The sequence below is a fragment of the Dipodomys ordii genome, unplaced genomic scaffold (genome assembly GCF_000151885.1).
Source record: "Dipodomys ordii isolate 6190 unplaced genomic scaffold, Dord_2.0 Scaffold133, whole genome shotgun sequence".
Classification (NCBI taxonomy): Eukaryota; Metazoa; Chordata; class Mammalia; order Rodentia; family Heteromyidae; genus Dipodomys; species Dipodomys ordii.
In genome coordinates this window covers 3,132,410-3,146,453 of record NW_012267349.1, presented here as the reverse complement: position 1 = coordinate 3,146,453, position 14,044 = coordinate 3,132,410, and the positions used below count along the sequence as shown (strand labels likewise).

General features: G+C 40.0%; 1 protein-coding gene across 1 annotated transcript in view; it reads left to right on the top strand.

Annotated features, from left to right (window-relative positions):
• Nucleotides 1-14,044, top strand: part of Map3k19 (mitogen-activated protein kinase kinase kinase 19) — a 47,588-nt gene that overhangs the window by 31,815 nt on the left and 1,729 nt on the right. Inside the window, exons 7-9 of the mRNA XM_013030800.1 lie at nucleotides 1,992-4,409; nucleotides 8,139-8,285; nucleotides 9,328-10,025. Coding sequence (XP_012886254.1) covers nucleotides 1,992-4,409; nucleotides 8,139-8,285; nucleotides 9,328-10,025 — 3,263 coding nt within the window. The remainder of the gene's footprint in view (nucleotides 1-1,991; nucleotides 4,410-8,138; nucleotides 8,286-9,327; nucleotides 10,026-14,044) is intronic.

Genomic DNA, 14,044 nt, shown 5'->3' with positions numbered 1-14,044 from the left:
AACAGAATGAGAATTGAACTTGCTCTCAATTGTTATGCATGATCCATGCCTATAAATATTCTGATATAATTAGACATAAAGTTTGTGTGCCAGCGAATAGGCCACAATGAAAGAAACATTGAATTAAAGGGTTTATAATTTTGAGCACTGATCTGAATGCTATACATTGGGTAACACTGCCCCCTATTGGTCAACAATAATTTTAAACTCAGTTGGGAGTCAGATCTGGTGGTACACTCCTTGTAATCCCAGTTACTCCAGAAGCAGAAATATGAAGCACCACAGTTTGAGACTAGCTTAGGGAAAAAGTTAAAGTCTCATCTCAATAAATATGCCATGTGTGGTGGTTCACACCTGTCATCCCGGATAGATAAGAGACACAAGGAGGAGGACAATAGTCTAAAACCAGCCTAAGCAAAAACTCAAAACCCTATCTGAAAAATAAGCAAAAAGGTTTAGAAGTATGTCTCAAATGGTAGATCATCTGTCTAGCAGAGTGCAAGGCTCTGAGTTGAAATCTAGTACTTTGCCAAAAACAAGCAGAATAAAAAAGGAAAGAAAATAGTTAAAAATAGCCATTAGGGCTGCTAACATTCATATGTAAAGGAAGAAGATGTTGAACATTCTTCAATAGTGGTATTATCATTGCCATATCTGTAACAGAAATTTAAACTGCTCTCAGGATGGCTTCAAAAATTTTAAATATATTCTATGGAAAGTAGAAAGAAGATGAAGAAGCAAGGTACCATGGTTTACACTGGTAATCCTGGCTACTCCAGAAGCTGATACAGGGAGATTCAAGGTTCAAGGCCAGTCTAGTATACATGAGACCGTCTTGTCAACAAATAGCTGGGTATAATGGCACTTGTTTAGCATTCCAGCTATGATAGGGAGTCTAAAATAGGTGGGTCATATCAAGCCTGGGCAGAAAGCAAGACCCTGTCTCAAAAACTAATGAACTCATAAAAGAGCTTGAAGGTATGGCTTGGTGGTGAAGTGCTTGCCTAGCAAGTTTAGGCCTCTGAGTTTAAAACTCAGGAATAAAAAGTAAATGTTTCTCATTTTATTTTATTTGTTTGTTTGATGGTCATAGGGCTTGAACTCTGGGCCTGGGCTCTCTCCCTCAGCTCTTCAGCTCAAGGCAAGCACTCTACCACTTGAGCCACAGCACCATTTCTGGTTGGATTCGAGTCTTATGGAGGGGTTGGGAAGGTGGCTCAGTGGTAGAGTGCTTGCCTTGAGGCCCTGGATTCGAATCCTTAGCACCACATAAGCAGAAAAAGCTGGAAGTGGCTCTGTGGCTCAAATGGTAGAGCTCTAGCCTTGAGCTGAAGACCTGAGGGGCAGTGCCCAGGCCCAGAGTTCACAACCGACAAAAAAAAAGTCTCATGGACTTTCCTGCCCAGGCTGGCTTTTGAACCTTGGTCCTCAGATCTCAGCCTCTTGAGTAACTAGGATTACAGGCGGGAGCCACAGGTGCCCAGCTGTTTCTCATTTTAAACAATTAACATTTACATTATAGACTCTTCATTTAAAATAGGTAACTATGAGTCGTTAGATCTAATTTCATTCTTATGTGTTTTATTTTGCTTTTAAAAGCAAATGAGAATTTAATTAGTTTTGTGATTTTTATATTTTGGTGCTGAGGATTGACTCTAGGGCCTCTTGCTAAGTACCTGATCTACCAATGAGCAACACTTGGTTTGATCTTGTCAGATGTGGTCATTTACTCTTGTAACTCTAGCACCAGAGAGGCAGAGACAGGAGGTCTTAAGTTAGAGACTGGCCTGGACTGCATGAGGAGACCCTATCTCAGAGGTAGATAGATAATAGATAGATAGATAGATAGATGATAAATAAAGTCTTTTAAATAGCTTTGTGTTTTAAAGGTTTTTCCTTAAGAAAACAGAATTTCAGATGCTTTAAGCCAGTTAATGTGATACAGTATTTCCATTTTTGTGCACATCTCACCTTTTCTTTCTCTGTTTTAGTTTTCTCTGCCACCATTGTCTCTTGTGCCCTTGAGATCTGGTATGCTCACTATTCCCCAAAGTCACAAGGTTCCAAGAGAAACAGAAAGAAACACAGCAAGCCTCACATGCTTTGTACCTAACATCCTTGAACCTGTTAGTTCCTCATGTGTGTTTACTGCAGCAAACCAGCAGAAGAAAGTCCCGTTAAAGGGGCTGATGGATCAGACACTCAGGCCTTCTGATAGCTCCATTTGGTCCAGAAACATGTGTCCTTTTTGGAAGACTAGCCATCACAGACAACACCTGGAAGTGGAAGAGAATTGGAAATCCAAGGAAACAGAAGGATGGGACACAACTGAAGCCTCTCCTTTTGAAAAAGGGCAGTCTCTGGTGTCCTTTGACCATTTTAAGGATGGCGGTCTTCCCACAGATAAGGAACAGGATACTGAATACTGTAATGGTGAAATGAAAAAAACAGAAGAAAACTCCCTGCATGTGTCACGGAGAAAGAAAGAGGGCCCGTCAGCCAAAAAGGATGAACAGGATTCACAAATTGTGTGTACCATCCCAAGCAAGCCCCAAGAAGTCCAACACTCTGAAGTAATTCCCAGTGAGGAGAAAGTGACTAGAAATAATACCCATTCAAAAAGCAATTCCTTGTCTAAAGGTGAAAAAATGGACCCAGAGGATATTTTAGAAGAGTTTACTGTACTTAAAGACTTGTTCAATGTGGTTTCTGATGGTCCCAATGAACAGCTCCCAGGTCATCTCCACATGGGAACAAACATAAAAATAGCAATAGCTGAAGCAACCAAACCAGAAATGAGTGGGATGGTGCCTCTTCTCCACATCACTTTCCCTGAAGAAGAAATGCCCAAAGAGCCAGCTGTAGCCAAACCAAGCCTCCAGAAAAGAAAGAATGTTGCTCCTAACAATGGCTTCAACCTACTTGCACACCAAGAAAACAACAAACTTAAGGTGAGTACCCATAGAAGTAAGTTGGATTCAAAGACCAAGACAAGTAACAAGACACCTCAAAATTTCATGATATCCATTCAAACTTCCATTAAGCCTAATCTGCATAAAACTAGCACAAAAACTCAGGTGTTGCCTGCTTTGGAGCTTGTTAACCCTAAGGCCAGGCAATCATCCAAGTGTCAAAAGAGAATGCCACAGATAGAAAAGAAGCAATTACCTTACTGGACACAGAAATCTAAAAAGCAATCCTTCCCATGCATCTGTAAAAATCCAGGAATAAAAAAGCCATGCATTCCTCTCTCTGTACCACCAACAGAGCCCAGACTACATTACCTGGATCTGAAGTATAGTGACATGTTCAAAGAAATCAATTCAACTGCAAATGGACCTGGAATCTATGAAATGTTTGGGACTCCTGTTTATTGTCATATGCGGGAGGCAGAAAGGCGTGAGATCTGTTCTGCTCCATCTGGCAGGTGTATCACCAACAAATGTCGAACTTCACATAGCGAACGGAGCAGCAATAGCAGAACCAGACTTGCTCAGAAAAGACCACACATTAAACCTCCAAAGCCTTCACTTGAATTTAAACACAAACACAAAGGTTTAATTCCTAAAGGAAAAGGTTGCAAAGCTGTAGGTAGCGACCTAGAAGATGTTGAAAATGGTATTCCAGAACCAGACTGGCAGAAGAAATCATCAGGAAATGACTTTCTGTCCATTCAAGATGAAGTTCAGTCCATGAATTTGGCCCAGGTTTCTGAGAAGGGTCCTAAGCAGAATGAATTCCTTCCTATATCAGAGTTATCTATTGTTGAAGAGATCTCGATGGAAGACTGTGTGGATGAAGGAGACATTTCTAACAATCAGATCCTCACCATGAGTCTCAAAGATCTGCAAGAACTTGAAGAGCTCCATCACCAGACCCCTGTTGTTCTTTCAGAAGACAGCTGGGCTGTGCCTACTGACAAAAGTTCTTCCAAGCACATACTGCAGGAAAAGCAGAATACAGCACCTCTTGAGAAAATAAATGCCAGTCAAATGCTAACGAATTATCTAGAGTTTGAGAGTGTGTCAGATAAACCTAAACCGTGTACGAGTTTCTCTTTCCAAGAGAAACAAGAAAAGATGTCTTCCCAAACATATCCCCACTGGGAACATTCTTTGGATGATGATAGTTTATCACAGAAATCGATCACATATCAAACATTTGGGAAAACTTTAAATGATGAAGATTCTATTTCCCCAGAAATTCTGGACTCATTAAATAATGAAGAATTGACAGATGAATTATTAGGTTGTCTAGCTGCGGAATTATTAGCTCTTGATGAGAAAGATAACAGCACTTGCCAAATGATGGCCAATGAAACAGATTCTGAAAGCTTAAATCTTATCCTCAACAGGGGAGAAAATACTATCAAGGAATTGGGCAGAGAGACAACAAATGTCACAATACAGGTTGGTATGATTAAAGTCAGTGATTGAGGCAGAAGGGAACTCAGAGACAATCAGACAATCAAATCCCTTATTTTCAAATGAGGAATCATAAACCCTAAATAATTAAGTAGTTTCTTCAAGGTCTCATTGTTTGGTTTTTGCAAGATTGGAATGCAGGCCTGTTCGTTTCCAGGCTATAATGACTTTACTAGGCTGCCTTATTTCTGAAATTTAGCTAGCTTGACATTGAAATCATCTGGGGTAAATTAATATGGCAAAATTATTTAAATGTCAATATTTTACTGAGTGATCATGTTTTCAGTCAAGAGCAGATAATTTTCAATGGTGAGCAAAGAAAGGTACAAGTAAAGCATTGTTCTAGGGTTTGGGTAAGATAATAAGTTCCAGCTCATTTCATTCCTCTGAAAACAAGAAAGGCACATTGCTCAGAGATTCCCTATACCTGATTGTTTCTTTCAGGTGGTTCAATGAATGAAAATATTATCAAAATGCCCACTGTGTTTCTGGCACTGTATTGAAGCTAGGAAATAGTGATGTGTAAGATTCAGCTGTTGTTCTCAAGGAAGCATAAGCTAGTCTTGCACAAAAAAAAGCAAGCGGGGCTGGGAAGGTGGCTCAGTGGTAGAGCACTTGCCTTGCATACTCAAGGCTCTGGGTTCGATTCCTCAGCACCACATAAGAAAAAAAGCTGGAAGTGGCGCTGTGGCTCAAGTGGTAGAGTGCTAGCCTTGGGCTGAAGAGCTGAGAGACAGCGCCTAGGCCCAGAGTTCAGGCCCCATGACTGGAACAAAAAAAAAAAAGCAAGCATTTTAATTAGAATGGTAATGAGAGTAGCGTGGGTACAAAGACGATCAACAGGTAGCTGGGCTTGGTTTCAGTTTTCCCTGAAGCTTATTAATATCCTATTCTCAAATTGAATTTAACTTTATTTTGATGTTACTGGGGTTTGAACTCAGAGCCCAAGGTTGCTAGACTAGTACTCCTCACTGGTGCTCTATCACTTGAGCCATACCTCCAGCCCTGCTTTTTGGTTATTTTGGAGGTGGAGTCTAGTGAACTTTTCTGCCTGGACTAACTTCAAACTGTGATCCTAAGCAGCCTTCCAAATAGCTAAAATTATAAGCCTGAGCCACTGGTGCACAGCTTTGCTCAGTACTATTTAGATAAGGTCTCTCTTCTTACCTGGTTAGGACAGGCATCTATGTTAGGTTTTCCTCTTAGCAAGGATAAGAGACATTCCCCCGAAGTCTAGCTCTATATTGAGGTGTTTCTTTTTAATTTTTATCTGTCAGGCTGGCCTTGAATCATGATCTCAACAATCTTAGCCTCCTAAGTAACTAAGATGATAGATGTGAACCACTGGTGCCTATCTAGTTCTCAAAAAAAAATTTTTTTTGAGCTGGTACTGGGCAATCTCCCTGAGCTTTTTCTTTTCTTTTTTTCTTTGCATTTCTTTCACTCTCAAGGCTAGTGTTCTACCACTTGAGCCACAACTCATTTCTGGCTTTTTGGTGGCTAACTGGAGAAAGTAGCTTCATGGGCTTTCCTGCATAGGCTGGCTTTGGACTGCAATCCTCAGATCTCAGCCTTCTGAGTAGCTGGGATTACAGGTGTGAGCCTCCAACACCTAGTGTTTTTTCTCAAATTTTAAAGACAGAAAAATAAGTTTAAAACTAAAATGTTATTTATTAAATAGTAAGCTACATTATATCACACTATATCAGGATCAAGAATGATTGTTTAAGGATAGAAGGTGAGTTGATTGAGATATGTTGTATACATGTGTGGATACATACAGTGAATTGATGTTAATAGAAATTAGAAACACACACACACACACACACACACACACACACACACACACACAAATAAAGCAAAAAGGGATGAATGTGTACACAGTACCAGCAGTAGAGGACCTGCCTGGCAAGTGCAAAATCTCGAGTTAAGGCCTCAGTATCATCAAAATAAAATAAAATATGAAATTTCTTAGGGGAAAAAGTATTTTAAATAGTTGCACAGAAACATACATAAATAGCTATCCTCATAGCTAGGTTTCCTGAGAACTTAGCACATGTAAGAGATGTGCATTGTATTCTCATTTTATACTTCACAATAACTGTATAACTACAATAGGTACTCATGTGCGCCCATTTTATAGAACATGATTTTTAAAAAATCATGATCTTTTGAGACTATGGGTCTGTGAAGGGCCCACCCCATCGAAGATGCCAGAGTTTGCTGTCTTCAGAGCATTTTCAACCCCTCTCCTACCTCTGAGTCTCAATAAAGTAGCTTGACCCCCACCCTCAAAATCATGCAGCTAGTGAGTGGCAGGAACATATTTTCTGCACAGTGATCATATTCCTTGTTCTACATATGGTGAACCTGGACCCCACTGGAAGGCAGACCGTGATTTGGAAAAGCCTCCAAGCTGTGGTGAAATATGAGTATGTTATATGCATACCTAGATATCTAAGATAGGCCTACCAACCTGCCATTTTAAATTGGAGAAGTCATTTCAAGTCCAACAAGCCAGTAAACATTATTCTATAACTCTACCTTATAATCATGGAGTCAAAAATAACCTTTAGTGATGTTTCTTTTCCAAGAAGTCCTAAATTTTAGTTGTATAGAAACATGAAAAAAATGAGTAAAAGGGAAACAGACAGCTTTGAAAACACATGGACATTCATGAGGAAAGTGACCCTACCAAACCTCTTGCTCTTAAAGGAGCTCACCATGACTCCTTTTAATATTTCTAGTAGCAGGGGTCAAATAAAGCATATGTGGTCTTGAGCAACCAATTGGAAAAAGTGGTCCAAGTTCTTCAAAGAGATACTTGTTTTCTGACTCCTGACATCTTCACTGTGAACACCCATCTTTTTTTCATTCAAATATAAACTTCACTTGAATCTGTCTAGGGCTTAAGATTCTGCAGGCCAAACCAGCTCCCAGTGATTCCTAGGCTGCTGGTCTATGGGCTCTCCTTAGAGAGGCAAGAATCTCCTTACAGAAGCAAGAAGGATTGTAGAACTTTTGATAATTGCTTACTGGTCATGCCCATTTAAAGCCTTTGTTATGGATGTGTGTGTTGGGGGTGGGGAGAGGAATCTGTATATGTGTTTATAATGTGTTTGTGTATAGAAGTATGTTTGCATTGCTTGTTTACATAGGCTTATGTTTGTATATGCTTATGTGTATGTGTTTGTGGAAATGAATGAAGAGCAATTAAAGGCTATTTGGAGCTAGGTGTGACAAGAGAGTCAGCCACCACAACTTCATTTTGGCAAAGACTCAAAGGCAGACAGGGGAGTGAGAGGGGAGTGAGAAGATTTATAGTGCAAAAAGAGAAGGCTAAAAGTGTTACCTGATTAGAGGCTGTTGGTGCAGGGAAGGTATGGCAGGCTAGGAGTGGTATAATCTATGATTCAGTGGGGCTGCATATTTAGCTTTATTTAATTGGACAGGAAGCTTATTTAAGTGGACAGGAAGCTTAAAAGCTATCAGTTATTAATCCTCCTACAAAATATACAAGGAATATACGAGATGGGTGTAATCTACAAGGCTGAAGTGGAAAACTAAAGTGCACTATTCTCTCATTCTGGGCAAAACTGTGTGCCTAAAAGTTACCTGTAAGCAAAGAACCAGTGCATTTGAAAAGAAGAGTACATAGTCTCCGTCTCAATGACTCAAGAATTTTGAGATGAGCCTTTTGTCTATTTTCCCCAGAGGTATAACAATGGGTTCAGGATATACGACAGGAAGGAGCTCCCCAACTCAATTGAAAGGAAGACATTTTCTGAAAATAGTTTAAAGCATGAAGAAGCTATCCTGTGGACCAAGGGTGAGATCCTTGGAAAGGGAGCCTATGGCACAGTAAGTTAACCTGGACTCTTGAAATGAGCATTCTCCCTTCTGCCTCCTCACTGTTTCTTCTCTACTCATTCTCCGCATGCTTCCTCTGTCCATACCCTTACTTAAAACTCTTTCAGCCAGAGTAACAGAAAACCTAAACTGTTCTGAGGGGAAAGATGTTTATTACTTTATGCATCTGAAAGGGGTTGATCTGGTTTTGGGAACAGGTGGTTTAAGGGCCTAACCATGTCATTAGGATCTGGTCTTTCACAGACTGGCTCTTGTTCTCAGGCTCCATGTGGGCACATGGCCATGAATTTCTAGCTTCTCATTGTTTCAGGTTCACACCCAATGAGGAAGAATTCTCTTCCTTCAGTAGTTCCACACGTCACTGGAGAGGTGGGAGAATCATTGCATGCTATCAGAAGATGTTCCTTGTGTTTGGTGCAGTGAAAAGGACCATATAAAATTTTGGTAATCTAGAAAAATAGCCTGGGAAAGAAAAAAAACTGACCTCCAAATAAGGTCCATATACTTTCTAGTGAGGAACATTTCAGTGAGGAGGTGGGAAGACATAAAACCATTGAGATCATATCAAAGAGGCTGGTCAGGACCCACCTCCTTCTTTCTTCAGGGAAATTTAGATCTGACCTAGAAGGGTTTCACTTACATGGTGAGATGTCTTCCCAAGGTACCATAGAAAAATCTTTGAGGCAAATAATGTTACCTAAGTTTTACAGTTGAGAAAAAATAATTTAAAAAGATTATACAACTTACTCTAAAAATATATGGCTGAAAAATGGTGAAGCCAGAATTCCAATCAATCCAACCTACTTGATTCTAAGCCAATATGATATCTATTTATCATGCTGCTTATTCATCTCCATCTTGGTTCCAGTGAAACACAGAATTTCTTAAATATGTTCCGTTTAGGTGGGGATGGATCAGCATAGAGAAAAAAAAAGTGTGTAGGAGGAAAAGGGAACCTCAAACATCACACGTAGAATTCTGTGAAGATATTATGTAACTTAAATTTAGTAGTAAGGTATTGTTTTGTTTCTAGGTATACTGTGGTCTCACTAGCCAAGGGCAACTAATAGCTGTGAAACAAGTGGCTTTGGATACCTCTGATAAATTGGCTACTGAAAAAGAATACCGGAAACTACAGGAAGAAGTAGATTTGCTTAAAGCCTTGAAACATGTCAACATTGTGGCCTATTTGGGTACATGCTTAGAAGAGAACACTGTAAGCATTTTCATGGAGTTTGTTCCTGGAGGCTCAATCTCTAGTATTATAAACCGTTTTGGGCCATTGCCTGAGATGGTGTTCTGTAAGTATACAAAACAAATCCTTCAAGGTGTTGCTTATCTCCATGAGAACTGTGTGGTACATCGAGATATCAAAGGAAATAATGTTATGCTCATGCCAACTGGAATCATAAAGCTGATTGATTTTGGCTGTGCTAAGCGTTTGGCTTGGGCAGGCTTAAATGGCACCCACAGTGACATGCTAAAGTCCATGCATGGGACACCATATTGGATGGCCCCAGAAGTCATCAACGAGTCTGGCTATGGAAGGAAATCAGACATCTGGAGCATTGGCTGCACTGTGTTTGAGATGGCCACAGGGAAGCCTCCATTAGCTTCCATGGATAGGATGGCAGCCATGTTTTACATTGGAGCCCACAGAGGTCTCATGCCTCCTTTACCAGGTCACTTCTCCCAAGATGCAGCAGACTTCGTGCGCATGTGCCTGACCAGGTAAGAAACGAAGTAGGAAGAGAATAAATCCGCAAAGATTCCAAGCTACTATACTGCCCCTTGTAATTGTGGCCTATTAAAGTCTCTGTTTCAGTAAAGAAATCAAGCAAAGAGTGAATTGTGCTGAAAGTAATCACACTGACCATACTGGATGGTTGTGTTCATTATTGTATCAGGGTGTAAGAGGGTACAGTGTCAAGTAGACAGTGCTCCAATTAAATGCCTTATAAGGTCCTGACAAGCATTTCCAAAATCAATGGCTTCACAAAACTTCCTGAAGATTCCGTTATTTACCAATGGAACACCTTTCCAGGAAATGCTCCCATGAAGTGATATCTCTCTGCATTGAAAGGAATGGAAAATATTTTGAACAAAAAGAATAAGTATCAAGTACTAGAGTATTTGGGAAGCAGAAAGACCCTTGAAAACAGCCTGTTTTCCCTTTTTATTTTATCTCATTATCTATGGAATAAACAAACTTCCAGGTAAAATGTGGTAGTTATAGGGACTATAGAAATTAATTTTGAGTGTGTTTTCCAAATTATTAGCTAGGTAGTATCTAGTCATATACATTTTTTTGGGGGGGGTCCAGTCATGGGGCCTGAACTCTGGGCCTGGGCACTGTCCCTCAGCTCTTCAGCTCAAGGTTAGCGCTCTACCACTTGAGCCACAACGCCACTTCCGGCTTTTTTTTCTTTTTGCTTATGTGGTGCTGAGGAATCGAACCCAGGGCCTCATGCATTGCAAGGCAAGCGCTCTACCACTGAGCCACTTTCCCAGCCCTATATACATTTTTTTTGTTAGTCATGGAGCTTGAACTCAGGTCCTGGGTGCTGTTCCTCAGCTCTTCAGCTCAAGGCTAGCACTCTACCACTTGAGCCACAGTGCCACTTCCAGCTTTTTCTGCTTATTGGTGCTGAGGAATAGAACTCTACTACTGAGCCACCTCTCCAGCCCCTCATATGAATTCTTAATCTAAAAATAAAACAAGGTTGAGGGTGTAGCTCAGCTTTAGGGTGTATTCTCCTAGTATGTTCCCTAGCACTGAAAAATAAGGCAATAAATGAAGCATATAAGCAGAGAGATAGTTATGATTAAAGTGTGTGTGTGTGTATTTTGGAGGAAAGCTGAAGAGTGAGCCCTGGAGCCTACTTATTATTCTAGAATGGGGCAGAGCATCCTAAAAATCTTCCCACCTAGTAAGAAAAGTAATTCTCGATACTCAAACTCAATTTCTTGTTTTCAAATGAAGTGTATTTTTATATCCTTATGTAAAAAACTCTATAGCCTAGCCAATATCACATACAAATGGAAACCTTCAACTCCAAGAGGTTTTACTTTGCCTTTCTGCATGAATGGAAGAAACCTTGGGGCTCATTGTCAAGAAACATGCCTCTCTCTTTTTTGTCTCTTTATCTCATTCTTCTAGCACATGTATATGCTCTCTTGGTTGAGTTCAGGAGGAATACACAAGCCAAGGCAGAAACACATTTCTACATCCCTTCCAGCAGGTTAGGGAGTTCTGAGGAGCTCTGGATACAGATAACTCTTGGGTGTTCCAGTGTAGAGTTTGTGCACAGACCACCAGGCACAGAGCTATCCAACCTTGCAAACTCTGCAACAGGGATGCAATGATGTTGACAATCTCTGATGGGCCAATATTAGATGTGGAGGTTGGTTTTAGCTTTACAATGATTGTAGGTGCTTTGCTGAGTGTAATAATTACCTGTTATCAACTTTCAACTAGAACCCATTTGCTAGTCTCATTTTCATTCAACTTGTCCTGACATATACACACATATATACACAGAGAAAGTTTTAAAGAGAAAGAGAAGTTTTCATAGATCATCTTTTGAACCATTGCTTCACAAACTGAGCACAACCGGGCTTACACTACTGATATATATTAACAGGGTTATGCAGGTTAGGTGGAATCACACACTATAGGGCACACAATGGAGTCTCTCTAGTTAATATCCATTAGGGAGAATACTAGCACACCTTAATCAATGTCAGGCACACATGCTTTACCTCTGAAAATACTTCCTAAAACAAACCCCCTATGGATCGAAGTATCTCATTTAAAATGTAGCTAACAAGATTCTGTGGAGGTGTAGATAGCTAGAAATTAAAGAGTGAAGCACTTTTTGTGGGGAGGGTGTAGTACTGGGGTTGAATGTGGATTAAGCTGATATGGCTGAAGCATACTTCTAGGACTATTTTTCACTGGTTATTTTTAGGATAGCCTTCACCTCCTTCTCTCACATACATGCCAGAAATGAACTACTTTAGATTTCCCGTTATTGCCAAGATGACAGGCATATGTAAATATATCTAAATTTTCTCTATGGAAACAGAGGTTCAAAGACCTTTCCATCTGGAACTTGCCTGGAGCCTCCATCCTACTATTGTTAGGTACCCATATAGCTTGATATGATAGTCATATGCCACAGCCCCAAGGTATGAATTTCATAAAAATTTCTTCCAGGCTAGCCTCAAACCATAATCTCTTATTCTTAACCTCCCAAGTAACTAGAGTGACAAGTATGAGCCATCAACACCCAACATGAGACATTGTAAAGACTTAGAAATAGAGGGGATCAGGTATAAACCAGGAGCAAGACTAGATTAGAACAAAAAAAGAACTTGGGAAAGCAGTGAGAATAGCATGGATGGGGGTAATGCTTTGGTTAGCCTGAAAGCTCTAAGTTAGGCCAAAGAATTTAGCTTTGTGGCAAAAACAGTGAGAAAGTGGAGTGCTACAGAGGATATTGGATAAAGAATGCCATGAAGAAAAGTTGGATTTGTGCTTGATAGTGGAGAAAGATGATAGGATTTTATTATTTTGAGACTGGATCATGGGAGAAATAACCATCATGAAAGAGGAAAGGGAAGGAAATGAGACACTCTCCCTTTGTCTAAGGAGACATTTGCATCTATTTGAGTGGATCTCAGCAAAGCAATTAAAGTTGTGGGCACATATTTAAACCTATAGGGCTGGAGTAACTGGTAGCACATGTGCTTTGCATTCATGAGACCCTGATTTCAATCCCCAGCACCACTTCAAAAAAATCATGGTTAAGGTCAACAGCTATAGTTATAAAAATTAGAGAGTCTATAAAAATGTTTTTGAAAATGCTTATAGGGGAAGAAAAGAGAATATGCATAGTGCAGACTTAGGATGTCACTAAAGAAAGGAAGTTGAAGAGGGAGAGAAAGGATTACCCTAAGGTGAAGGAATCAAAAGAATGGCTTCTCTTAAATCTAAACTGAGATAGTTTCAGGAATAGGAAATGAGTATTCCAAATGTCCCATAGAGAAAAGAAGAATGAGCTCATTAACTATCACTGAGTTCAAGATGGAACTTTCTATGTAGCAGTGGTCTCAATGTTATTTGTGATTCAAAAAATAACATGTTGAGAAAGAAAACGTCACCAGAATTGAACATGTTAGAAACATTTGGCAGGAAGAACAGAGGCAATATGGCTGATAGATGACAAGGAAAAGGCTTTTTTTTTTTTTTTTTTTTTTTTTTTGCTGTTTAGGCCTTTTTCATATGAGCTAATTTTTAATTAAGTTTTTTTATTGTGAAAATACTATACAGAGGGGTTACAGTTGCATGAGCAAGGTAATGAGTACATTTCTTATCCAGCATTGTTGCCTCCTCCTTTGCTTTTCCCCTACCATCTCTTCCCTCCCACCTCCTCATCTACAGTCCCCCACCACCACTCCCCCACCTCCTCCATGCCCCCACTCCCTGCCTAAATTGTAAAGTTCATTTTTTGACATAGTGTCTTGTACTTTTCATTGTTGCAATGGGTCAATCTGTATAAGGGAAAGACTTTTGAAGAAGGATTTCTGCCTATTTTGAAAGTAGGAAAAAGGATTTCCAGATAGAGAAATGCTATATTAAAAACACATTTATAGGGCTGGGAAGGTGGCTCAGTGGTGGAGCGCTTGCCTTGCATGCCTGAGGCCCTGGGTTCGATTCCTCAGCACCACATAAGCAAAAAGAAAAA